This window comes from Lolium rigidum, chromosome 4 (genome assembly GCF_022539505.1).
Source record: "Lolium rigidum isolate FL_2022 chromosome 4, APGP_CSIRO_Lrig_0.1, whole genome shotgun sequence".
Classification (NCBI taxonomy): Eukaryota; Viridiplantae; Streptophyta; class Magnoliopsida; order Poales; family Poaceae; genus Lolium; species Lolium rigidum.
In genome coordinates, this window is record NC_061511.1 from 150,124,740 (window position 1) to 150,152,568 (window position 27,829).

Below are 27,829 nucleotides of genomic sequence, written 5' to 3' on the forward strand. Positions count from 1 at the left end.
ACCAATTTTTGCTCTGATACCATGTTAGGACAATATGCTTGTTGTATTACCAGGGAGCCAAAGGCCATATATAGCCGGTGCAAATAGGCAGGAAACCCCCTAACATATGAAGAAACTAGAATATACAAATATATATACTCTAACAGTTTGTACATCAACCGAGGTAGAGCGGGGTTAGATGGGCGCTTAGGTGAACGCCGAAGCCATTCGACAGCAAACACAATGGTACGACCCCTCTTAAATTAAACACTCTCCCCTGTACTTGGTGACCTACCCAACCCAACAAAAGAATCCGCCATTACCGTTGGCTAGCTAGCTCAACTCCCCGCCACCTACCCGGCCACTCCCCTCCCTCCTATAAACCCCCCTCCCACACGAACCTCACTTGCATATCTCACCACACACACCAAGCAGCATACGCCTCCACCAGCACACAGCTGATATTCACAGCTCGATCGGCCAGCTCTAGTCCACCTTCTAGCTAGCTAGCTAGCCAGGACAGCACCACCGTCGACGATGGCCTCCCTCACCGTCTCGAAGGCGACACCGGCGGCGGCTGGCAACACCACCGCCAACAAGGAGCGGGAGGGCGCCGAGATCGTCACCGGCGCGGAGGCGTGCTACGCGCACTCCAAGGAGATGCTCAAGGGGCTGGGGTTCCCGGGCGGCGTGATGCCGATGCGCGGGCTGGAGGAGTGCGGGCTGGTGCGGGAGACCGGGTATGTGTGGATGCGGCAGGAGAAGGGGAAGGCCTATGAGCACTACTTCCGCGGCACGGGCACCCGGGTGCGCTACGACGCCGAGGTGACGGCGTACGTGGAGGAAGGGCGCATGAAGAAGATGACCGGGGTCCGGAGCAAGCAGATGCTGATGTGGGTGCCCATCGTGGAGATGAGCCTCGTCGACGGCGGCGAGAGAGTCTACTTCAAGTCCAGCGTCGGCATCGGCCGCTCCTTCCCCGCCGCCGCCTTCGCTGACGAGGACGAGGACGCCGCCGTCGACGAAAAAGCCGCGCCGGTGGCGGCGCCCGCGGTGGTGCCCGAGGCTGCTGACGCCAACGACGAAAAGTGATCGATATGTACGCGACCGTGCGAGCGAGAGTGATCGCCGGTGCATATTGATGCATCTCATGCTCATGCCTGGATGCATGTATCTATTTTTATTCTGTGAGTTTGCTTGTATTATTTTCAATTGTTACCACGATGGCTACGTGAATAATCGAGCAAGTCTTTGTCACACAGGAGAAAGGGGTTGGGCGGTGGCCGGTGAGCGTGGCCCGATCGATCGTGTAGCTAGAGTGGTTGAGCCACCGCATTGGCAGTACTACTATCTATCTTATTCCTTTCTCCCAATCTGTCGCTCGCAATTACTCCTAATGAATAGAAGCACTGCACTACCGTCTTCTACTAGTAGCAAGTTATGGTACCGAGTCGCTTTCGTGTTACGTATAGGAATTGCTAACAGATACACAAATACCTGAGTGTTTCTTCGTTTTGGGATTACTATAAACTACAATTTGAAGTGTTAAAGTGCAAGTTTTCTTGGCGTGGTATGGCTAAACAACATATATTTTGAATGGAGATTAGCCAACACTATTTTCTTGAATTTTCGGACTGCTTACCAATATGCCATGTCAAGATATCGATCGACGATGTGGGCTTAGCTAAGTGGTTGGGATCGCAGTGGCGCCCCAACGAACCGGAGTTTGATTCCTATTAGGGACGAATTTCAAAATTGTCACGCCAAGTCCCGCTTGTACTATATCAGAAAAATGTCTAGTTCCTCCTAGACACGGTTTCATTTTCAAGATATCGATCCTGCAGACCGAACCGATACGTGAGCGTGAGTGGAAGAGGCGATCAGGAGATGCGGCGGCCAGAACCCATCTAGGTTGTGTTCTCTTCGCCAGCGGCGCCACCTGTCCGCTCTAGAGGCCTTGGAGGTGTGACGGACCATAGCCCCTCGCTGACGGGGAGTTTCCATTTTTATGTTGTTTTTCAATGTCTTTTTCCGAATGGTGAGGCAACGGCTACATCTTGCAATCAGAATAAGGTAATCCCCACTCTATCCTCGCTTCAATGGCGCATCTAGCGCTAAAAGAGGGTGCATGGAGTTGTGTGTCCGTTGGATCTCCTGGAATTCGATCGCTTTTCGTATTCGTTGGTGTGGTTTCTTTTCAGTCTTTTCTGATCTACGGTTGTCATCATTGATGATGGTTGCTACTATGATGCGCCGGTCCTTTGGGGCCTTAGCATGACGACTTCCTATCTATCTACTACAACAAGCTCTACTACGACAAATTTTGCCCAACTCTCGTGATAGAGGTGCGAGGAAGACGGCGCGTCTTCGACTCGTGCTATTGTTTGTAGTCTTCTCTAGGTGATCCAAGTACCTATTTGTAATTTTTATTACTTTTTGAGCTATTTGTACTATTCTTGATGATGATTATTATTAATAGATCGGTGAAATTTCGAAAAAAATAGTGGGACATTTATGTAGCCATGGTTCAATCTGGTTGCCAGCTCTGCCACCCATTGTAGCATTTAGTGCACTTTTTAGCTCCTCATCCCGACTCCGATGACTTTTGCATGAACCACCTTCTCTATTCTTCTATGTTTGGCACAATTGTGTTAGCTTTTGTTTTCTCTATTTTCTCACTTTAGAGTATCTAGTTCGCAACTTCAAAGTTCAAACTTCTGTAGATTTGAAACCATAAGTTCAATTTGAAAACTATATGAATATTTAGGTTCCTAGTGAGGAGAGCTTCAAAACAATACCAATATTGAATATATTTTAATAATGTTTGAAAATTGACTTTGAAACATAGTGAAACTTAGAAAAACACTATGAACCTTTGCGAAAATATTTTCAAACAATTTGTCTCACCACGTGTTAAACTTGGTTCAACGGAGTTATAAAAATAATTGGCAATTGACTTAAAGTTCAAACCATTAAATATAATGATAAAAAACAAGTTTCAATGGATTTCATTGCCAATCATAACGTTTCATTATGTCTCAGAATTCAAGTTTTGCAGTTTGTTAATTTGTGGCTTGTTTAAAAGGTTTAATTGAAATAAATACGCATGTTCCATTAGATTGTTAATTTGATAACTATTCCAATTTAGATGGCTCTTTTAAAATCTAGGATTGAGAAATAAATGAATGGGGGAATGAGTTTTTAGCCATTGTACCATACGACATGCAAAAGATTCTCTGCTTGTCTCGTCATGAAATTCCAAGCATGACCATGTGGTGTACAGAGAAGGATGTATAGAGATACATCTCATAACAAACATCAGTGAGATCAGTCACACTATTTCTTGTGTTGGGATGCATGAATTGGGCATCGGAGTTGCAAATCTAGTATTCCCCATCCTTAATTCTGTTATTTGGTGTGCTTTGTATTCGGGCCTAAAAGTAAACCAATATCGAGCCTAGCCTTTCGATGTGTATATGTGTGCAACCCTCGCGATGAGAGGGGGAACATCAACGGCCCGGGGGGCCTCCAGCCATCTTGTGACCATGTTCTTCCTCAACTCATGCGAAACCCCACATGGGAACTCATCCTTGCCTGAATTTAACTTATTCCAGATACCAATATTTTGCACACGAAACACTAGAATAGATACCAGAACCCATTTCAAAGCATATGATGATTTGTATTTGTCTCCATTCAGTTCCAATCCCTCCAATACATACATCTAAACACAACATAAGGGTGTCCGATGTGGATTTGATGGACATCGTGAGAATTCACCCTTTATAAATGTAAAATCAAGTTGTAGAATAAAAAAAATATGGCAAAATTGTGACGTAGAAAAGTTATGTGCATGCCAAGTTTGAAATTAAAATACAAAAGTATGTAACTTGTGTGAAAAGCGCAAAGCATCGGAGTAACCTACAAGAACTGGATTTTGACTATGCACGTCCTTCTCTTTTGTGTCGGACACATACGATCTTTCCTAGAAAATCTGCACTAATAAGTATCAAAGTAATATTTAGATGCACCGTCTATTTTATTTTGTTACAAAACTTTGAAATAAAACTTTTGAAATTCTTTGAAAATTATGCCATGCTCTTCTTGTTATTTTTGGGGAGGTGTCCCACTAAAACCACACACACGCAGGTCAAGTCATGGAATGGAACACATACAAACACAGGTCAAGGACGGCCAACACAAATACATCTAGTAAAAGCGAAAGGAAAGCACAAAGATTCCCCTTCCTTCTCAAAAGGGTACATGATTTCATTCAGGTTCCTAGTGATCAACCATTGCATAGAACTTTCAGCATGTACATCACATATTATTTTCCATGTTTTGTGCTTGTTCTCCCATCTTGGCTCTCCCTACATACCAATAATTCTCCAAATATTCTTCAAACCTCTCCCAATAGTAACCTCAAACCAATACCCATCCCTTTCTTCCAACATAACAACGGTCCACCACTTCTACCATCACTGCAAATGCAATTTTGTGATCCATATTTAGTTGTCACCAAATGCATTCGACTGGCTACTTGTCAAGACGTCCCTCTGATAGAAAAATTACATCCGCTCCTCAGTATCAAAAGCGTCTTCACTACCAGTTCCCTGCCAAGGCCCCAGCAGTTTGGACTTAGGAGTTTCATTGGCCCCGAGGGTCCAAGGAGGAACTTGATCCATAATTAGTTGTATCAGTACCGGTACCATCACCATCAATCCTCATGTTCTTCTTGTTTGAGTTTTTATACGAGGTTTGGAGAGGTTTTTTCTGAGGGAAAGTCATCTTGGTTTAGAAAGGTTTTTGTTGTTTTTTTAAATTTTTAAATATATATATATATGCATTGAGAAGATCGTTAATGAAGGAAATTGATAGTTTTAATATCGTCCACACATTTGAATAGGAAAAATTTATTGCAATACTATAAAGCAGACATTTTGAGTATAAACGTCGCCAAAGATTTATGAGTAAAAATCATATTCGATGGTACGTATCACACATGGATTCAACATTGTTCAACAAACATCGAGTATATGAAAAATCGCTTGTGAATATTTTTGTCGTGAAATATTCCCGCAAGTTCACAATTTTCGTTCAAAATGCAAACTCAAAATCTTTGCGTCGTTTACATCCTCGCATTTAAAATGACTTGCTCACTCTTCGCGTCGGTGGCCTCCCCGCATCTGCACCATGCCTCTATACGAATCAACCCTAGGTTTCATCGACCTAGCATCGTCAGATACGGAGGAGGAGCATTCGTCACAACACAACTGTGTTGGGGAAAACATCATCGACCTCACAGGATTTGACTCGGAGGAGGAGCACGCTCCAGAGGAGGAGGAGATCATGCTGGCAAGGCGCAGGGAAGCAGAAGCCTCAGCCTCTAGCGGACACTTCACCGATGATGCCAATGCATCTGGCTCCGGAGAGGGCGTAGACGTCGACGATGCAGAGGCATCAGACACCGGTAATGGCGTCAACGTCATCAACGTCTCCTCTCGTGATGAGGATGATGTTTAGTACAGTGATTTACGATTTTGATGCTCTATATATGTATGTAATGTGCACCGGTCTTTTTGTACATAAAGGCAACCATTTTATATTGGTTCCCTCTCGGTCTAAGCCCAAATATATTATGTATGCTTCTTCAAGATAAATTTTGTGTTGTGCAGCCAATTTTTTCCCTTTTATTTATGCTCAAATAGTTCCGGAGAGGATGACGAAGACTGAAAGTGTAGATATAACACAAACGTCTTTCCACAGAAAAGACATTTGTGATACCCGTAAGAAACACTCGTGTGCAATAATACGCATAAGACTTCCCTAACTCTAATTGTGCGTGATGCATCGACAACACGTACAATTTACCGAGTAAAGGATGTGTGAAATTAGCCCAACAAACCCAACCCTACCTTCTTTTCAGATATGTAAGGATCAACACGGTCCTCCTCCAGACTCAGTCCACAACAGCCGCAAATCCAGATTTAGAAAGAGGCAGGACACACCTTGCTCCTCCGGGTCATCTGGTCAGCGAGCGGGAAGCTAGCCATCCCCGTGAGCCTTGCCTTGCTGGCAGTGGCGGAGCCAGAATTGGAGCAAGGCCCGGGCAAAAAAAAAACTAAGCGCAAAAGCTACAGAAAAATCTCATGGAATAGTACATGCAATTTGGTACGATTGCGAGGAAGAACACATAAATTCAACTCAATTGTTTTTTTAGAGGAGTCAAACTCAACTGTCAACAATCCAACATATAATTTGGTATGTTCTTGGGTTTGCGGATTCAACTATTGGTGGGGTGTTGAGATAGACATTATTTATATTATATTCTACAACATATAATTGATTACTGAAGTTATAAAATCAATTAAATGTTGAACTTCTGTAGCAATATTGTTGTGGGGAATAACTAATGCAAACACACGTTCTGGACAAACAAACACATACTGTATTACCTAGCAGTGGATCCTTGAGCCCTGAACTAGGAGATGCAGGCCGCAACACTGCAGCACCCGGCCAGCGTCGGACAGCGGTCGCACAAAAGGCCACTAGCTAGGCTGGAAGGCTCCGAGGTGCTGCGGGCTAGGGGAGGAAAGCCGGCCTGCCGACGCGTTCTATCGTGGGCATGCGGCGGCGCGCGTCCTGCCCCCAACTGCAATGGACACAGGGTTCGACAGTTGTGTTCGCTCGCTCGTGATGGGCTAACTGAGTTGTGCTACTTTGTTGCAACTTGGGCCGCCAAGACAGAAATCTTTATAAGTAGTAGGCCGGAATATTTGCTGCGCCCCGGGCCATGGCCCTGGTTGCTCGGGGTGTAGCTCCGCTCCTACTTGCCGGAATGCAGATAAACTTGACGGCATCTTCTTTATTGTTTGCGTCGGCCGAACCGTGTGGTAGAACGCTGATAACGCCGATCAATCCAACTACATGTGACTTCTGCTCAGAGGTATACATTCTTTATCTTATTTAATTAGACTACCGATCTGATGTGTAACATAGTTAGAAATGTTGGATCCATTTAAATACTAGGTTAGGATCAGTGAATGCGGATTTTTTACTCATTAGAAATGCCAAATGCATTAGAATATTGTGTTTGGGTTGGGTGTTTTGTGATTTGATATATAAGCTACCTTGATATACATGTTATATTGAACGCTAGGATTAGATTGCTAGATATGTATATTACATGTTGTGTATACGATGTTCTGTATAGTTTGATCTATATGTGAATGTGTATAGCATGACAGGATGTTGTTGTTTATATCTTGACCTATATGTTGTATTGTATAGCTTGATCTATATTTTTTCATACATCTTCAGTTTTTCCTTCTATTTCACATAGTTAACTCTAGGTCTCATCTTACAATAGGGATTGTATTTTGATGACACCGCACACGAATTTGATTGGCTGGTCAGGGCCAATAGAGTCTCAAGTTTTCCTCCTAATCAGCAAGACCCCAAATCATTTTTGACTTAACTAGTTTACTTCTAGCTATCATGTGTTTGGTATGTTATATGTTAACTTCAAGATTTGTTTGTGCAATATTTACGGATTGGAATGCGATATAGGGATTGCTTGTTACGAGAGGCTCAATTGCGCTCTCCCATACACCCCCTTGTCATAAGGATTTCAAGGCACGGGTCGCGCCTCGACCCGTTGCTATTGGGATGTTTTGGTCCACTGCATAAAATACTTCTTTTTAGTTAAATGTGTCTTATATAGTGTTGCCAAAATATCACACAAGTGACGACAAGACCACAAAAAATTCTCAACAAAGCTTGAGCATTTGCAACAGAACCTTCGACATGGAGAGAACGCCGTAACCATGATTTTTTTTTGCAGAATTTTTATTATTGTAGCAAGCAATTGAATCTATGTCAAAATGTTTATGAGATATACAATAAAATAAAAATATTTTTTCTAATGTATTTGCATGCAACGTTCAGCTATGGGATACTGACTAACGCTTGTTGCATACATAAAACGTCTATGATGCTTGCAGAAAGTATATGGCTGAACAAAACAAAGTGTGCAATCACTAATAAATACATATAGTTGCCGAAAAATCATCGTATCCAATCTTAGAAGTGGTTCACTCCCAAGTGTAAAAAACGTATGTGATATGATGGCCCTTCAAATCACAAGCGGTTACGAGAACAGTACCATTTGCGAAAATTGACCCTATCGCACACGGTTTATTTAACCGTGTGCGTTGTAGAGAAGTATCGTTCATCTTTGTATAGTGACGGTAAGGTTACCGTGTGCGACATGTCATTTCCACTGTACTAGTGTAAGATAATCAGAGAAATCATCATGGCACACTGGCAGCATGAGTTTTCTACATTTCTAGCTAGCTAATGAATTGGCCGCTACGTTTGGCTCCCTAAGGACAATAAGGACAATGAAGAAAACAATCTTCTACAAAATTTTGACCAACTTCCTAGTAGATTGCAGCTTGTAGAGCCTGAGTGGATCTTTTTTTTTCATCAAGAGAGAAACAGCCGAACTCACTTACATTTGGTACTCCCCCTTGCTTAATAGGCTTTCTCTCCGATGGAACAGATCTGGGAAACCCAGGTGAAGTGACGGCCAACACAAATACAGCCCAGTACAGGCAAAAGCAAAGCACAATGGAAAACTGCTGCTGCCTTCCCTAAAAAGATGCTGCCGCTGCGTTCATGTTTAGGTTGGTGTTCCGTTCACTGTCTCTACTTTTGAGACTAGTCGTGTCCAGTCCATCAACGTTTTCCACGCAGCAGCACTAATTCTGTCCGTGCATGCACCGAGAGTTCTAACTTCTAAGCACTGTTTTGGGTCTTCTATCAACTGTCGTGAATAGTATGCCGGAAACGACATTAGCACGCACATCACTTCGAGTTCCTTCCTTGTCTCTGCTATGTCGCCGAGTTCACGACCTGACTTGGTGCTGAAAATCACATCGCTGCTGCCGTGCTGCACGTTTGTCTCTCGGCTCATAGTCAATTAGCCATCGCATCTCTCCTAGTAGATCTATCTCCAAAAACGATCTCAACCCAGCTACTCAGTACTATTGAGTAGGACTGATATTCCCACACGCTATAATTGCTCGCGCCTATACGGCGCACGCACAACACATTGCGGCTCTTTCTCCGTCCACATTTTCTTCACAAAATATTTTTATACGAGGTCGCAAAGATCGCCACTTCACAATTTTGAAGAACAATAGTACATCTATTTTACGTAGAGCATCTTCAGTTGCGTCCCTCAAACCGTCTTCCTGAAACATGTCAGATATTTAACTGCTTCTAGCGATGTGTCCTATATGCTGATTCGATCAGGCGTGGTCTAATAGAGTGTTCGGCGTTCCGAGCATGTTCCCGCTACACATGGGTTGTTGTGGTGGCGCTGGACGCAACTAAAAGCGATGTTGGTATCTACCTACCAGTGACCAAAGCCGACGCCGTTGTCTCCGCCTTTCTTTCGCGACACACCTTCCGTCCTGCCCCTCCTAGGCTCATATCGCCGGCCATTTCAACGGAATATTTCGCCTGCGCCAGAATCTAGAGCGACATCATTGCCTAGCCATCCATTGGGACGACTGGTGGTTCACTGACTCGTCCCCGAACATGGCAGATTCAATGCGCTCCACCGTGCACTAAAGGTGTTCGACCAGTGTTGGCGGTTGTGTTCTTGCCTACCTTGTCGGCGATGATTGCTAATGATTTTTTTCCTTCGTAGACATGGATAGAAACGACAAGATGATCCAACAAATCATGTAGGATGAGGAAGACTTCGACGCCGACGTTCAGGAGCACCTTTCAATCATCGGTTAGCTCCAAAATAAGCTTGATGACATCGAACAAAGGAAGAAGGGGACGCGCGGTGGAGTTTCAAAGCCTGGAAGAAAAAAGTCTAAGCCGCGATGGATGTTCAAAGTTGGTCCTTATGAGTGTGAGGGGCCTTTGCGAACGTGATCACCATGTGCCTACAGCTTTTGCTGATTTTATCGTCACGCACGCAGAAATCCGTGACTCAAATATTATGCTCAACTATAAAACGATCTTGTAGAGCAACTGTGGATGCTCAAACGAGAGTCATCAATTGTGATGGTGTCCCATTTGAAATAACTAGTAATGTTGCACGCGCATCGCGCGTATGTAACTATATTGCAATGAATCATTAATATGATCATCAATCTCCTATCCTGCGAAAGTGAAGAGTCTGGCAAAGAAATTTTGCTTCAAAGATCAAACAAATTGAGATGGTCTCTAAAAAATTGGAAGAAAAACGCACTAATTTAACACATGCCTAAAACTTTTGCCATCTTATTCAAAAGAAAAAAAACTCGGCTGGCGGCTATGCAGTTTTTTTTTTTTTTTTTTTTTTTTTGCCAGAGAAGCACAAATGAGCTTGGTCATATTTTGGCAAAAGGCGCAGACAACAGAAGAGATAACCATGGTTTGCATCTTGTCATGTCATATCCTCAAACAGATTAAAGCTTTATGTTCTACCAAACAATTTGTTTCAGCCACTTATGAGGAAAACAAATCTTGTAGCTTCGTTGCGGACTTTGAAACGTTCAGTGCTTGGCTTGCCTCGCTGTACCTAGCAGTAAAATCTTCTGCTATTGCAAATAAAACAATTTCTCACTTTAAGGAATATCAAAGCAGAGTTAATTAGAATGTTCTAGCAGAATGGAGAACCAATGATATAGTGTATGTATGTACAAAACTACTATCACTTGAACTGATTTACAGTGTCATAGGAATTAGGCTTCACGTCTTCAGCGTTTTTAGCAGGCTTGCCGCTTTAACTAAACACAGCTGCCTCGGGCACGATGATTTGCAAGGTGTCGTTGTTGGCTCAAAAAGCTTACCATTTTTAATGCAAAGTTCTCCGCTGAAGAGGCAATTATCCGATGATAAATTTGTATATATGCTTTACCCAGGCAGGCAGCGGCAACTGAAAACAAGATATATAGATCAGCAGAAATAGGCACAACTCGGCATGTGCTTCGCGTGCTTCGTCGTTGAACCATGGGCGACCCACAGGCCACATCGTCATGCACGCTTGTGCGTGGCAGGGCCTGACTACCTGCTCCTCCGTCGACGCCGGCCTCATACACATTGACGTACTTGAAGCTGCACCTCGCGATCGACCTTCTCCGGGTCTTTCTCCGCCGGCTGTTTCCAGGATGCTGCCCTGGTGTTACGGGCCTACGGCAGGACATCGCCGGCCGAGGTGTTGGTCGCCCTCCGCCGCCGCCGACATAGCTCCTGGGTCGAGTCCGTTTCTAGGCGGAGCGATCGGGGTGCGATGTGCGACGGGTGTGTATAGGACTGTGATCCACAATTAGCGTGACGTGCAACAAATTAGGAGAAAACCGTGAGAAATTGGTAGAGCCAAATATGGAAAGAATCGCAACGTCATTGGAGGCACATGTGCCGTTAGATTTGATGGAATAGAAGGCTAGAATTTGATGTTTCTGCCAACTTCGTGCCTTTATAAGTAGTTTAGATATTGTGAAACATAAAATTTGGAAGAAAAAATAAAAATTTGAAGCGTTTTTTCAGATAGTGGAGGGGATACGCTGAAAACAGACGCCCCTAAATCGCGGCACTACACGACAACATCTTCCAAACATTTTATCCAGCACTTTCACCAAACGCGATTTGGAGAGGCGGGAGACGCTCTTACCTGCCTGCCTAGACGCCATCGTCAGCCCATCATAGATTATCCTACTTTACGCTATTGGAAGAAATCGCCCATGTGAATTTTGAGTAGTAATAAAAGTTCGACTCGGCCAAACCAATGTACGGAGTATGTACGTGCCAGGAGTAGATAAACACTAATGACTAATCGCTCGCGTGCCCTTGATTATCGAGCGTGGATCATCATCATCGGATAAAAAGAGGATGTCTCGATACGCTGATCGGCCCATGGGTGATGTGGCACAGTGATCTGATCTACCCGTCCCTGCCCCCCGCGACGGGCAAATGGATGGGATGGGTTCCATTCGGATCACTACCGCCGGAGACCAGGCCAAGTCTCAAGACGCGACGTGCACTTTGGGACTTCGTAAGCGTGCTGCAAAGAGTTCCCACTCCCGACCGAAATTCTCCGAGCTTCAATCTCTCTTAATTTTGACGACGCGATGAGGCATATTTATCCTCCGATTATGGTGGATGGGTTTTCAACTTCAAACACCGGATGATATCGGTGTGACGCCGTGCTTTACGACGACCAGGTGTATACATGTAAAAAGATTCTTCTTAGAGCATCTCCACTTGTTGGGGCTTCTCAGGCCCACATCCGGCATTAGTTAGCGTCGGATGGATGTAATTTTCAGCCGGGGGAGGGAGAGATTTTCAATGGCGAACCCACATCCGATCTCTAGGCCGGGCTATTTCGACCAAAAATATGCCAGTTTTCGGCCAATTTTTGGTACAATTTCAGAATACAACACAAAATATAAATTTATGATATTGTTCGCCGAGGTTTTGCATTATTTCAAAAAAGCAAATAGTTCAACAAACACAACATAATCGTGCACTTCTCATAGCGACCGTGCACTTCTGTAACGAGGAAAATCCAATCATGCCGGTGGAGTCCGGTTTGCATCGGAAGTAGGGGTCCAACTCCCGGCCGGCATACACAATCTTCAGAAAGAGATCTCGACTCACCCTGAACCGGCACCGGAATACTGCAGCGGTTCATCGGCGAAGTAATCGGCGTATAACATGATGTACCCCTCCAGGCGCGGCCTCGTCTTGGCCTTCCGACGATCCGGCGCAAAGCCGCCACACTGCAGTTTTGAGTTTCGCTCGGGTTATAGGCTGGCGAGAGACGCTAGGATTATCATGTGCTCTTCATCTTCGGCGACAGCGACGTTCTCCTCCTCCAATAGCGAAACAAACATTTGCTCGTCCTTGTCATTGGAGTTCATGACCGAGCAATCCAAACGCTGAACACCTCACCGACGTGGTGTTGTAGAGGTCGGCAGAGGGATCGGCATGGGGATCGGCTACGGAACTCCGGTGAGGTGATGAACGGCGGCAATCTCGGCAGTAACTAGGGAGTGGGTGCTGCCTTTCTACCGGCGTATACGCGACGGTAAGGGGTGGGGGTGGTGCCGGCGGCGAGGTGGCGCGACGATGAGGTGGTTTGGACAACAAGAGTGGAGTGGGGAGAATCTTTGTTAAATCTCAGTCCTAGCAAGTACTCTTTGCTCGTGCCATGATCAACAATCTCTTGTGACCAAACATTATTCACTTTGCTTTCATGCTATGTAGAATGTGTGTCACCTGAGCGATCCCTGAGTATATCTCTCCATTACATGGATGGACAAATCTCAATCTTCATACATGCAAACTCAACAAGTAATTTCTGATATACCAAAAATCACCTTTATGATCACCCAATTACGAAGTGACGGTTGATACCTTCAAAGTATTCTTTCGGTACCAAGGAGTAGCATAATCAAATTCGCAAAAAAAAAAAGGAGTAGCATAATCTCATGGTTTAAGGATTGATATATTTGAGATTAGAAATCTATATTTACCAAACATTGATACAATCATATTGCTTTTCTTAGTTACGTCTTGTCCATGACATGAATCCATTGTTAATTGACAACACATGTCCATGGTTAGGAAACCTTAAGTATCATTAACCAACGAACTAGTCTAGTAGAGGCTTACTAGGAACACGACATTGTCTACAAACCACGCAAGTATTACTGTTTTCGCTTAATACAATTCTAGCATGGAGTAAAAAAATATCATGAACAAGGAAATATGATAATAACTATATATATTATTATTCCCTCTAGGGTATGTTCGCAACACTTCAATGTTCTAGACTCACATGGGTTACCCTCATGATTGTGACCATCTATATGTAACCCTTTTTTGGTGGATCTTTGGTTTTTTTATTGAGATTGGTATTTGAGATTGCAATTGTCAGTTTATGTTTGATGTATGAGTAGATTAATATTATGTACCATGTTCTTCTTTATAAGTTTTGATCCAAATGGTATGAGAGAGCTTGAGAGTGGGAGCACGTGTGCATTATTTGGACTAACATGATAGTATGGAACTCGACAGTGGCAAAAAATTTCGAGTCCTACTATGGTTTTTACCTTTCCATTGTTGCCTCACTAGGGATAACAAAATGCATGTGTTACAATCACCAAGTTACCAACAATGGCGATCTCATATCTTTTGAGATAGCATATTTTATATTCAATATCATGTCATAGAAGCAAATGCAATACTCTGTTCTCTTAAATCTAGTTTGTGGAGTTTTCTCTTATTATAGGAGTATTAATGTGATGTGTTGCATCACCTCAACCATAGAACATGATTCCTACATGAATACTTATTAAAAACATATTGAAGTTACATCAATACTATGCCTTTCTCGGGAACCTTTTCATTACATCATGTTTATAAGAGAGTAGACAAGTGAACCTATGAACCTCGGTCCATTTTTAATTATAAGAAACACTTTTCACTTGCCTTTACACACCATTACAATTTTAACATTTAATTAGTACGAAAATACAAAAGTATTAATCATTCTTGCATTTAGTTCTTTAATAAAGTTTACACCACTACATTTGCCATACCAATTTACTTTTTCGTAGAATTTATTTTATTTTTAATATTGCATTTACTTTACTGCATATTTACTTTAATTTGTTACTTTACCATCTTTGTTTTCAATTCTTATAAGAAACCTTGGCTTGATAACCACTTGGTGAAGTTGGGAACACAAGGCAACTGGCAACACTATTTTGTTTTGTAGGTTGTTTGAAGAGGAAAGAAGTTTTTATAAGTGTTCCCATGAGAGTTTGATATAAACTCTTGAGTCAACCTTATGGAGAAGAAACTCTTCCTACATTACTTTGCGCTTGAAGTTCCAAGGAATTGGTATACTAGTAAATCTGATGCCATCGGTGTGCAAGTGTGCAAAATCTCAATGCAATTGCAGTTTGAACACACAAAAATGAGAAAATCTAATATACTCAGACTTATCCATTTTGTTTTAATATAGCGTATAAAACTACATAGGGGATTGAGATTTTACACATTTAAAGTATACATCATTAACGATATACAAAAACTCCCTCTGTTAGCAATTACCCCCACGTTTCTGGGTTTAGTCAAAATCAAAAGTTTGACCAAATATTTAGAAAAAATAAACATCTATAATATAAAACTTACTATATTAGGATCTTCATAAAGTATAATTTTAAATTACTATATGCATTTGATATTTTTCTGCTATTCTTGGTTAACTTACAAGTTTCAAACTTAACTAAACCCAAAATGCGAGGTAATTGTGAATGGAGGAAGTACTCTTTCTTCTTAAATTAATTGAGTTAACTTTGTGTAGTGAGTCAATTAGTTTGCGACAGAGGGATTTTTTTGAAACTTTAAAATATTATTTCGATGTTTAAAGTATGTAGCCACATGAAGTACTAACACCAATTGATTTCTCCGGTGTTGGCTTTTGCACACACCGGTAGACCTCTTCGGGCAACTGCGTGCGGATACGGTCTGAATCACTGCTTGTGGAGTAAAATAAACATATGCCTTACAAAATCGGCCGTTAATACCAAAATCTAAATTAATTGAGTCTACTTTGTCTTGATACAAATATATCTATACATACTCCATTCATGTTAAAAATATGTGTATTCATATATCTACACACTAAACTGCGTCTAGGTACATCTACATCTACACCAAATTATGACACTTGTTTTGAAACTATTGTAGTAGGCTTGAATTTGCAAAATTTGTTGTCATAATCGGGTTCGCTGTTCAAAAGAGAGGAAAATGACCTGTGGTTACGATCACGCATGGCCGATACATTTGGAAGGAGAAGTTGAACACGATTTTGCCTTCCTGGCCCATGAGCCAGCTAAGCTAGGTTTTGTCAAACACTTGTCAGCAGTGATGGAGCACACATGCATACATCCACAAAGTGGTCAGTCCAACATAGTATTCGGATAGACAGAGCACCCTAATTCAGGTTGGCTTCGGATTCTTGCTTTTCCTGCCATAACTGGGAAGATTCACGGCCAGGTTCATGGAGATTTCGAACGATCGCTTGATGTTCCAAAGTTAGCATGCACGGTGGCCAATTTTGACTGCTACTAGTAGCGGTCGCCCAAGGACGAGGCCTATAGTTTTGGTTCATTGAATTTAGACGCTGTCTCTTGTCACCCCGAGCACGTACGAGTGCGTTGGACCTGGTTTTGTTTCACGTTCACATTCACCCTGGCCTGCCGGTTAAGTTAGCCTGGCATGCATGTTGTTACTGACATTCCAATAGAAGTTACCGGCGCCGTTAACTCTGACGACGGGTAGCGATAACATGTTCAACGTTACACTTGGCATGAGCTTTTATTGGCGTTATTAAAACGTAGAGTATTGCGAAGTGTGAAACCCTCGAACTTGGGAAGACTCCTGTTCTGTCCTTTTCCCCCTAGCCGTAAAATGGGGCCCGGTACATTCCCCTTTCCCATCCGCTGTCCCTTTGTCCACGCGTACGGTTCACAGCTAACCACGTTGCAAGAAAAAAACATCTACGGAGTACCGACTCCCGCACGGTTTAATCGGCTATAAATTGGCACCGTCCTCTGCTCGGTTCCTCCACACCGCTCTCGATACATCGATCTCGCGCTCTCAGCAAATTAACATCCGCTTCCAGATCGCAATGGCTCACGTCCTCGCCGCCGCGGAGCCCCTCACGCTCCTGAAGCGCCCTACGCCGCCGTTCGGCGACGAGGACAACAACGGCAGCACCGACGAGAAGCCGGCCGTGAAGGCGCGCCGCCGGGAGTCCGACCCAGCGGCGGCGCTGGCCGCGGCGCGGCACGAGTTCGGCGAGCACGGCGGCGTGAACATGTCCATCGAGGCGTCGGCGACGTTCACCGTGATGGAGCCGGACACGATGCGGCGGCTCTTCGCGGGGGAGCTGGGCCCGGAGCGCGGGGACCTGTACATCTACAGCCGCCACTTCAACCCGACGGTGCTGGCGCTGGGGCGGCAGATGGCGGCGCTGGAGGGCACCGAGGCCGCCTACTGCACGGCGTCCGGCATGTCGGCCATCTCCTCCGTGCTGATGCAGCTGGTGGGCGCCGGCGGGCACGTGGTGGCGTCGCGGTGCCTGTACGGCGGCACCCACGCGCTTCTGTCCCGGTTCCTGCCGCGCACGTCCGGGGTGAGCGCCACGTTCGTGGACGCCGACGACGAGGCCGCCGTGCGCGCGGCGGTGCGGCCCGGGGTGACCAAGGTGGTGTACGTGGAGACCATGTCCAACCCGACGCTGGCTGTGGCCGACATCCCCATGCTGGCGCGGGTGGCGCACGAGGCCGGCGCCAAGCTGGTGGTGGACAACACCTTCACCCCCGTCGTCGTCTCGCCCGCGCGCCTCGGCGCCGACGTCGTCGTCCACAGCGTCTCCAAGTTCATCAGCGGCGGCGCCGACATCATCGCCGGTAAGGATCCATGACCATCTATTCTCCCTCACGCGCGCTGCCTCAAGCCATGCCTTGCTACGTGTTCCATGCATGCATGCGACGACGAGCTAGAGCGTGCGTACCAGCTGTTGCTTGGAAGTATCACGGAAATTAACGTTTCTCTGGACGCTTCAGTAGCGTGCCACATACTGAACTACACACGCACACACGTCCTCAAAACTTTTTTTCCGCTAGAAAGGAAAACGCTACAGGTGTGTTGGTAGACCTTAATTATGTGCAAACAGATGGTACATGCGTCACATCTTTTTTGTCGCATGTCACGTTCCAACCATGCTGGGGCTGAAAGTAGCAGGGCTCACATGCATTGTCCCGATACATGGGGATGGATGGAAAAGGACATCACTGTTAAAATAGCCTGTTCTTTTCACCGGTTTCAATTTTTGAAATAGTTTTCCTAATAGCCGGTTAGTGTATCAATTCAATAAATATGATATCGGAGCTTTTAGACCTCAGGTAACACTAGGGGTAAGTTGGGGCCTCTAATGGATTTGACACATTCCCTTCACCCTATGAAACATGTTGAAAATTTGTTAAAATTTGGATGTATCTTATTCTATTTAGTGTCTTCATACGTCCAAATTTTGATATATCTCGGATAACATATATGGAACGAAGGGAATATATGGTCTTTTTATATGTCCAACATAGACGTGTGGGAAGTAGATTCCAGAGATGGTATCGAGATTCGACGGCCACAAGTAGAACGGAATCGCAAAATTCTCATTAAAAAAAGGGTGGAATAGCGAGTAATAAAATCGTACCCAGCGCAATAACGATTATGACATATATGACCAACTTGACATTCTTAATTTGTAATTACTTCAGAATTCAGCATATAATATAGTGTTACACCCTGCATTTTTATTTAATTTGCCTTCTAGGTTTAGCCAAAGTTACACTTTATAAAAATTTAACCAAATATTTTAAAAAATATAAACAATTATACCAAGACGTGATTTAAATAAAAATAGGATACGATTATAAACTCTCAGTTGCAACGAGAGAGATCTTTGTTACAATCCACATGCAACTCACATAAGAGCACAAATCATGGGGCGATTCATTCAGCTTAGAACTAGCATAAACCATCGTGAACATATTAGAATCAGGATTCTTCCGGTGAAAGATAGCACTCCTTCCGATCCACAATACATACTGGTCGTAGTTTCAGTTCAAATTTAGCAGAATTCAGATATTTACATGCCTGGTATCTCCTCGCCTACTACCAGACCTCTCCAACGGTCCAACCACGCGTACGACGCCGACCCCTCACCGTCGCGTCCTTGCCACGCGCGTCCCCACCCATTTCCGTGCAGAGATAAACACGATCGACGCCCCAAAAGGCCAAGAGGACAAGCTGCTGAGTCAGCGAGGACATCAGCTAAGCTTTCAGTAGCTAGCTAGTCCGTGACGGCGATGGTGACCCATCTACCCGTTCTGGCCGTGTGCACGCTGTACTCTCCATGTGTCGCATGTCTCCCTCCACCGTTCGTCTCGACGGTCCGGTGCGATCCACTCTCCATCACTCCATGGTCCATGGAGCCACGGGAGCGCGCGTTCGTCGTCTAGCCTAGTCCTTTTTGGTTCCTTTCACGTTTCCGCGCCATCTGGTCGATCATGGCGCCACCGGGCCACCGTGCTGGCGGTCTTATCTCGGCAGCAATAGTCGTCAAGCCCCGTGATCGGTGCACCGATTGTCCTGGCATGTCATGCGTCGGGCCACACTGTGGATGCATGCAACTAACTGATCATCATCAACCTGTGTGAAAACCTGCAACTAACATGGTCCGGTTTCAGGGGCGATCTGCGGGCCGGCGAGCCTGGTGAACTCGATGATGGACCTGCAGGACGGGGCGCTCATGCTTCTCGGCCCGACGATGAACGCCAAGGTGGCCGCCGAGCTCGCCGCGCGGCTCCCGCACCTGCCGCTCCGGATGCAGGAGCACTCACGCCGCGCCGCCGAGTTCGCGGCCGGGATGCGCCGCCTGGGGCTCCGCGTCACCTACCCGGGCCTCCCCGACCACCCGCACCACGCTCGGCTCCGCGACCTGGGCAACCCCGGGTACGGCGCCGGCGGGATGCTGTGCCTGGACATGGGCACCGAGGAGCGCGCCGGCCGCCTCATGCACCACCTCCAGAACACCACCCAGTTCGGCCTCATGGCCGTCAGCCTCGGCTACTACGAGACGCTCATGTCCTGCTCCGGCTCCAGCACCAGCAGCGAGATGGACCCCGAGGACCGCGCCCGCGCCGGGATATCGCCGGGGCTCATCCGCATGTCCGTCGGCTACAACGGCACCCTCGAGCAGCGCTGGGCGCAGTTCGAGCGCGCCCTCGCGCTCATGCAGCAGGAGACCGCCCCCGCTGCCAAGTACTGCAAGGCCGTCTGACGGTCCGACGAGACTGCGAGCCCACCGCTAGCTGAATGCTAGCTCGATCATGTTGTATATACCGGTAGTGTTCTAAGCGCCCATCTGAATCTGCTCAGATGGATGCCAATGTTGTTAAGCTGCATGCTTAACTAGTCTTAATTCGTGCAACGTACTGCGACCTCTTACTGGAATAAATTGGCGTGATTTTCCGCCGAATAATGATTTGTAAATTCCATGCATCACTTCTCTCTTACTGGGGTAGCAGGCTTCAGTTCCGCCATAATAGCTGCCCAAGTGCCGATACCAGGTTAACAGGTATTCTGTTTCAACATACAGACAGCTCAAGTCAAGGAACTAGACATCTCTCTACGAACCTGAACCTCTGTACTAGCAGAGAACAGATCGAAAGGCTATCTCTATGCTCTCGTTTCAGGTTGCTGCCTTGGTTGCTAGCTGCAGTTTGCTCATGCCGTCTGGAATATGTTCTGGGCCATCTTCTTCGGCTTTTCTTTAAAAAATAAAAAAGACCGTAGCGCTGCCTTAAATTCATCATGCCGTTATCGATAGAGATACAAAGCGCTGCCTTAAAAGAGGATTTTATGAAGAACACTACTCACTAGAACTCTAATTTCGTGTTGATTTAGCTAACTCTGCCCTCTCATCAACTTTACAACACCATTTTGCCCCCCTCAAAGTCGGAAGCTGGCTCCGTCCCTGAGAACAACCAGCACACAAAAGAAAAGAAATGAAAAACAGCTAGAGCTTCGAGTCCATTGTCCCGCCTTGCCGTCCAGCTGAAGAAGACGCGAAGTTGGAGAAGAAGGACGTCATTGAGGTATTCACCCTCGCCAACCTCCAGAAGCCAACCCAAGCCATAATGACATCCGTTTTCACCTCTAAAGAAAGCTCCCTGCTTTCTCGCCCCGGATCGGAGGGCGCCGCACCTGTCAAAAGGTAGAGAGCTCTCCCTGAACGCGCATGGGTATTGTACACTTGCCGCAGAGGAGAAGGCTCCGCGCAAACGCCTCACCACACCGCCATCCACAGACTTCACCTCCGTCCTCAGCACCAACCGCAACAAACGAGACCAAGCTGCCGAGAGAAGACAAAGAAGATGCGGTGAAACCGCTACCAGCTACCTACCAGCCACCGCCGGGCACTCGCTTCGAGCTCCGAGATCTCATCGGCGTAATTTTCCGTTCAAAAAAGGATTTGTCAATACCAGCCAAGTTCACAATGCCATAGTACTGCAAGCCTGTCTGAGGGGTCTGAGTCTGACCAAGAACCGACCGCTGAATGCTATTGCTAGCTCATGGTGTGTATATACTGGTAACAAGCAGGGTTGAGCAGTGCATCCAGATTACTTTCTGCATGATCTGCAATGCAGCTTAACCGATTCAGAATTACCATGCTATTGCTAGCCAATGGGTGCCAATGTTGTCAATTCCGTGCATCCAGATTACTTTCTTACTACTACTAGCACGCTTCAGTTCTGCCATAGTTGCTGACGAAGTGTCGATAGCACCATAATATTCTTCCGACATACAGGCAGCTCAATGAACTAGATATCAACGTAGTCAGGGTTTACAATGGCATGTGTCTGAAACTCTGAACTCCGAAGCTCCGAACTAGCCAGAGAAGAGATAGAATGGGTATCTACCCGCTCTTGTTTCAAGTTTGCTGCCTTTGTTGCTAGCTGCAGTTTAGAATGCGTGTCTTAACACTTAAGTTCTGAACTAGGCAAAAGCTATATTTTGAAATGTATCTTACATATATTTTGAATTTCAAAAAAATTAAAATAAAAAATTTGCACGTACATCTTCATTTGCTATGCGCTCACAAAGTCGTTTCATAAAAAATCAACTTATCATGTGACGTGTGTGAAAAAGACAAAATTCAGTCCTAAAAATAATGTTTTTCATAAGATAAAATTTCTGTTTTTACATAGACCACAAAAAATTTCGGTTTTTCGTGAAACTTGACGAACACATGTACATGGAGATGTACATTTAGAATTTTTTATCAATTTTTATTAACACTTCGAAATATGATTTTTTGGTAGAGGGAGCATACACACCCGGGAGCCGAATTGAATTTCCGCGAGAAAGGGTATCTCTCTCTTTCTGCTCTTGTTTCAGGTCGCTAGCTGCAGTTTGCTCATGCAGTTTGGAATATGTTCTGGACCATTTTCTTCGGGCACTCCATCGCCGCAGCTTCGAGCTCCGAGATCTCATCGGCGCTCAGCCTCCAGCCTAGCGCGCCCAGGTTGTCCTCGACGTGCCTGACTGTCTTCACGCCGGGAATAGGAATTGCCCCTTTGCAAATGCACCAGTTTATGGCCACCTGCGTTAGATCAGTGTCAGCTTTAGTGTTTACTAATTGTAGGAGACACGTTGACTGAAAATTTCAGAAACCCGTGTTCGTATAAGGCGATATATGTTGATAATTAAGTTGAAGCCAAATTACAAGGACTCAGCGTTTACAGTGCACCAAAATAAAAACCTGCTTGCTGTGTCAGAACACACATCATTTAGAAAATTTTGGGCCATTCTGCGCATCGATAAAATTCACAAGACTACAAGAGCATTGCGTGCTTGTGGGCTATATGACCAGTTTAATGGAGGTTGCCACAACTCAAAGCAACACAATCCTCTTATGTTCAGTTCAAGATGAACAATAGGAACACAACACGAAGAGGAAGACAATAGGAACACAACGCAATCCTCTTGACCAGTTTAATGGGCCTTTTGTAACTCAAATTTCACTAGCCAACATGAACAATAGGAACACAACACGAAGAGGATTTCAAGAATTCTGCATTTATTTACAATGTACAAAAAATCACGTGAAATTTGACTTACAATTTTATTTGTTTGAACTCATCATCTGAACGAGTCGCACATGCACCCTAGCACATGTTCCTCGACGCTGAGGGCATCTTTTAGGCGCTACCATTTTTCTGGCATTTCGTGTTGGTTGTCTTGCGTTTCTAATAAGTTGTTTAACCGTCAGCATGTTGTATTAGTATAGAAAAAATGGATTGGTTTAGATCCATCTTAACCTGATGATTGATCATCATGAAGTCATTCTATTTATATTTTTCTATTATATCGAAGAAACTCGAATTTGAGTCTGAAATAAGTTTACAAGAAATCTGGACAGAGTACTCTCAAGGTATACAAATAGGTCTTAGATGAATGTGATATGTATAAATGCACTGCCTTTAGAGGGACAAGGATCTCAATAAGAAAAGTCCACCGCTAGCAGCGTGGGATCCAGTTTGCAAACCCAAGGATCAAGGAGGATTGGGGTGCTCAATTTATCAGTCCAAAATGAATGTCTACTCATGAAGCATCTCCATAACTGCCACAATAGAGTTGATCTCCCTTGGGTGAAACTAGTTTGGGCATTATATTACAGCAATGCTGCTCCGCCATCTGCAAGATCTGGAAATATTTTGTTTTGGTGGAGGGACTGCTTAAAATCTTTAAATCTCTTCAAAGGGTTGGCGCACTGCAGTTTCAGAGATGGAAAAGCGTTGCTTTCATGGAAGGATAATTGCAGTTCAATTCCTTTACAGAAAACTCTGCCACATTTATTCTCTTTTGCACAAAATGAGGATGTTTCAGTTCACACAGCTATTTCATCCACAGATTTATCTTAAATCTTTCACTTGCCTTTATCTGATCAAGCTTTAGATGAGCTATATGAACTACAAACTTTGTTAGTGGTTTAGAGGTGCAGCAGGCTCCAGACTCTTGGGAAGTGTTCAACAGCACATCCACCTTCAAGGTATCTAAGGCATATAAATCTCAAATGGGGCATGAGGAGATTCTCACAGCTTTGAAATGAATATGGAAGGGGTGTTGTCAGCAGAAGCACAAAGTATTCTTTTGACTCCTTTTGCATAATAAGCTAAATACCAGAGCAATGCTGCAGCGCAAAAGTTTGTTCATGGATAACTACACTTGCATCATGTGCAGTCACTCAGTCCTTGAGACAAGGGATCACCTATTCTGGCAATATTTATGTCCCAATTGGGCTCCTCCAGCCAGGGCTTCTGCTCACTCAGATATCCACTTCACTATGCTCAGTGTCCAAACAACCATATTGACAAAATATTTTTCATGGAGATCATCATGCTAGTGGCCTGGGCAATCTGGACAGCACGCAAGGATTTCATCTTCAAGGGAGTATCTCCCAGCTTATATCGATGCAGAAAGAGATTTAGGGATGAGATGGCTCTCCTTAAGCACATGGCAGTCAGAAAGTCATATATTGGCATAGCAGATTGGATGAACAGTTTTCGCTAACTTAGCTTTAGTGGGCTTAAGGCCTTATATATCTTTTAGTTGCTAACCTCTAGCACTTTAGACTTGTAAGTAACTTTATTTGAAAATTTATAAAACTATGTTGTGGGGAAACCCACTGTTCAGTCTCAAAAAAATATAGTCGTTTTGCACTCAGGAAAACACTTACTTGAGACATGGTTTTGCCTTTTCTGTCTGCAATACTCTTCAGGCAAGACAGCAGAGATTCCAGCCCGGGAAGAATCTGCCGGAACAACACAGACCTGGGTTGAGGAAAGCCAAAGAAAAATGCTCTCTCACCAACTGCCGTAGAAGCTCAAAGAAGGAAACATTATATTTGCTCGGCCTCATTGACCATTACCTCGGCCCATTTGGAAGGTTAGAGGGATCATACTTCCCAGTGAGCATGCCCAGCCCAAGCGGACTATAAGCGATGACACGAACACCTAATGAATCACACACCGTTTTCAGCTCCATCTGCTCATCGCCCATGCTCAGGAGCGAGAACTGCACCTGCATTTACAGCAATCTTCAGGCATAATAACTACTACACTGAATCGAAAGTGTAATTGAGCGGCCCAACATGCACAGCCAGCCATGTTCTGTACCTGAGCTGAGCTTAGAGGGACACCTCTGGACGCTAGGTAGCTGTAGATCTTCAGAAGCTGCTTCGGCCCGTAATTGCTCACACCTACGGCCCGGACAAGACCCTGAAAACACAACTTCAGTGAAATGATACGATATGTAGCACATTTGTACCTGGAAAGGCTTGCACCTTCCTGTCAAATTATACAACACGCGTACGACTAGGTGTGCACTACACAGAAAGGAATTCAGAGACTTTAATCGATGCCATGATATGATGTGTCTGAAAAAAAAACGGAGACCTTGTCATACATTTCAACTAAACCGTCCCAGAGAGCACGCTCCTGCAGAGGTGCATAGTTAGCAGTGGACCAATGCAGCTGCCCTATGCCGAGCCGATCAATCTGCAACCTTTCCAATGATGACCTGAAAAGAGGAAAACCATAAGGCAATTAGAAGATCAAGGTAATGTAGATGATTTCCATACGGAGCTACATATGTTTATTGCACGAGTTCATTGAACTGGAGTAAGAGGTGTACACTGAACGAAAGGAAAATATGGCTTGTGTACATTAAGCACACGGATTGGAGGAATACTTGCAGGCGTTGACAAACTGGCCCGATGTTAGTCGCCATGGATACGCGGCAAACTTCGTCGCGATGACCACATCATCTGGAGATCTGTTCCGCCCTGTACAAAAATAACACCACAAATGGAAGCAATTTCAGCTAATAAAACTGATACTAGAACGATCATCGGTTGACAGTTGCTGAATTCAGTTTGAGCAATTCTGCTATCCAAAGTTCCACACCTTCGCTGATAAATTTTCCGAGAAGCCTTTCACTCTGCCCATTCAACTTCCCGGTTCCGTATGAGTCAGCGGTGTCGAAAAGGTTTATGCCATTCTTCAGAGCTAGATTGAAACAATCCTGCAGCTCACAGTCCATGCTTTCTTCATAGCCCCAGAGCAGCTGGTTGCCCCATGCCCATGTTCCAAAACCCATGGGGGATACTGAAAGGGGGCCAACTTTCACCTACATTTGTGAAACATCAACGTTTCGTTAAGCATATCCCAGTAAACAAGTGTTCAAAACTTCCGATACTAAGTGTACACAGTGCAATATCTCTGAATATATGGTGATGGTTCAGACTAATATTTAATGAGTCAAAAGATTTGCTCTTTCATTAATATAGTAGAAGAGACTGTAATATGACCATAGAAAGGTACATAATTGGATTAACAGGACTTGTTAAAGACTTCAAAGTTTCACTAGTCCATCAAGACTTGGTGGAAGAGGAAAATGACTTGCTCTGGTCAATATCATCTCCTTATTTTGCCGGTTGTCTGATGCACCAACCAGCTCTTTCTCTCTGTTTTTTTAGAGGTATACCATCAGCTAATTTTATTACAGACACTACGTCAGTAGCTTTTCACCCACCTAGAGTTAAAATAAGCTTGGTGGTCGGCTGATGGAACGGTAGCAACAGCAAACTTCGTCATGTTCTCTAACGGCGATCACACGACATGGAACTTTTGGGTTGCCGTGCACGGCTTCGGTAAAGAGGAAAGAATGCATATCGACAATAGCTCTAAACCAGAAGAAGATTGACATTTTCCGTTTGAACCGTAGCAGCTGGGATACTGCAAAGGTACTACTACCACTAATCTAATCGCATTCCTGCTTGAGCTTCGTCAATAGGGGTGTGTGTCACAAATTCTAGGTGGGCAAGTTCAGACAGAACATGGAGTTTGTCCTTGTGTCCCATCTACTCGCCAAGTTCTTTCATGGCGATATGTACTGTGCATTCAGCTCGGCTCATGTCTTGTCTGAATTCCGAAAATCAGCAGCGCGATAAAGAAAAAGAGTACTGTCGAAGCCTTCAATGTTGTACTGATAGTCTGAAAGACTGAAACTGTATAGAAAACTGCAACCAAGGCCTGCTCGGCCACTTCACAGTTCAAGACGCTATAGTTTAAGTGTCTAGCGACCTATATCGAAACCACGGGGGTAAATTTTCACAATTGTTACTCTATTTGAACTCTTCGCTATGAAATCCATGCGAAATCGCCGCATTCCAAACGGGACACTAAGCTTGAGTTCAGAACCGTACTGTGTGGGATACTCAGTACGAGTGCTCAGTCAGAAACGATTTCCTAGTGTGATCTCAGCATGGGTATGACTGCATCATGCATGCGACATGTAGAGGAGAGCTAGCGTGTCAAGACCTTTTCCCACGGCCAGAAGAGGGGTCCGAGGCGCAGGGCCGCGGCAGGCACGGGCGGCGATGACGGTCGCCGGAGGAGGATGCCTCCGCCGTGCGGCTGCGACGCGAAAGGCCTCGCCGGCGCCGCCTTAGCAGCCGGCAGAGCCATAGTCGGTGGATTCTGGGTGCGTTCGTTCTAGTCCGTTCGCGTCCGGATAGAACGAACAACGAATCCCCTTCGTTTTGCGGATTCTGGGTAACTATCTTTTTTTTTTCTTCTAGATTCTTGTGTTCCTCTGGATTTACGTGCAATTGGCGACACTCTAGCCCGGTAGGAACTCAATATGGGCTAAATTATTTCGGCCTTGGCCTAGCTACTATCCACGATTTAATTTTTTGCTACTATGCTAGAGGAAAAGAAAATGGTCCAATGATTTTTTCCCTTTTTTTTCGAGGATGGGGGGGGGGGGGGGGTTTAAAACCCCCACCGCTTGTGATTTATTTCTCGAAGAGGCTAAGCAGCCGGTCTATATGTACAAAATGGGAGGTACAACAGGGGGTAGGAGGAGAGATACAACATCATTCATATCTAGTGAGCAAGTAAGATCGGAGACCATCCACGTCAGCCCGAGCAGCAGCCGGGATGCGCCATCTCCAAAGCACAATGTCATCACACGCGTGTCTGAGTGTGAAGCTCGCGGTGGTGGTATTGCCGTTGAACACAAGGTCGTTGCGGGATTTCCAAATGGACCACATGATCGCCGCAACGCCAAAGTGCCAAGCAGAGGGGCAATACGGGGGGGGGGGGGTGCAGCTCCCAGAGAGGAAACTAACTGTTAGGGA

At 45.0% G+C, this 27,829-nt stretch overlaps 3 protein-coding genes across 3 annotated transcripts; 2 read left to right on the forward strand and 1 right to left on the reverse strand.

The window, feature by feature from the left end:
- The first annotated feature begins 516 nt into the window (after positions 1-516).
- Positions 517-1,071, forward strand: LOC124647630. The gene has a single exon (XM_047187542.1). It carries the CDS (start codon positions 517-519, stop codon positions 1,069-1,071), a length of 555 nt encoding a protein of 184 aa, XP_047043498.1.
- Positions 1,072-16,687: 15,616 nt separating this feature from the next.
- On the forward strand, positions 16,688-20,124 carry LOC124647631 (methionine gamma-lyase-like). Its single transcript, XM_047187543.1, has 2 exons — positions 16,688-17,471; positions 19,311-20,124. The coding sequence occupies exons 1-2, from the start codon at positions 16,688-16,690 to the stop codon at positions 19,901-19,903; spliced, it is 1,377 nt and encodes a 458-aa protein (XP_047043499.1). The 3' UTR covers positions 19,904-20,124.
- A 1,663-nt stretch (positions 20,125-21,787) lies between these two features.
- On the reverse strand, positions 21,788-27,170 carry LOC124705988 (pyridoxal reductase, chloroplastic). The gene is made up of 8 exons (XM_047237666.1): positions 27,009-27,170; positions 25,593-25,815; positions 25,378-25,471; positions 25,083-25,206; positions 24,804-24,905; positions 24,557-24,708; positions 24,365-24,458; positions 21,788-22,228 (listed from the first exon to the last, which is right to left on the reverse strand). The coding sequence occupies exons 1-8, from the start codon at positions 27,153-27,155 to the stop codon at positions 22,043-22,045; spliced, it is 1,122 nt and encodes a 373-aa protein (XP_047093622.1). The 5' UTR covers positions 27,156-27,170; the 3' UTR covers positions 21,788-22,042.
- Between the last annotated feature and the right edge of the window lie 659 nt (positions 27,171-27,829).

What these genes read in the sequence shown, in the direction of transcription:
- LOC124647630 (XM_047187542.1), top strand. Translation starts at nt 517, where the DNA reads ATGGCCTCCCTCACCGTCTCGAAGGCGACACCGGCGGCGGCTGGCAAC.
- LOC124647631 (XM_047187543.1), top strand. Translation starts at nt 16,688, where the DNA reads ATGGCTCACGTCCTCGCCGCCGCGGAGCCCCTCACGCTCCTGAAGCGC. An exon ending in CGGCGCCGACATCATCGCCG is followed by an intron (nt 17,472 to 19,310) that starts GTAAGGATCCAT and finishes GTCCGGTTTCAG; the next exon opens with GGGCGATCTGCGGGCCGGCG.
- LOC124705988 (XM_047237666.1), bottom strand. Translation starts at nt 27,155, where the DNA reads ATGGCTCTGCCGGCTGCTAAGGCGGCGCCGGCGAGGCCTTTCGCGTCG. An exon ending in CAGTTTGTCAACGCCTGCAA is followed by an intron (nt 25,207 to 25,377) that starts GTATTCCTCCAA and finishes TCCTCTTTTCAG; the next exon opens with GTCATCATTGGAAAGGTTGC. An exon ending in AAGGCAAAACCATGTCTCAA is followed by an intron (nt 22,229 to 24,364) that starts GTAAGTGTTTTC and finishes GATCTAACGCAG; the next exon opens with GTGGCCATAAACTGGTGCAT.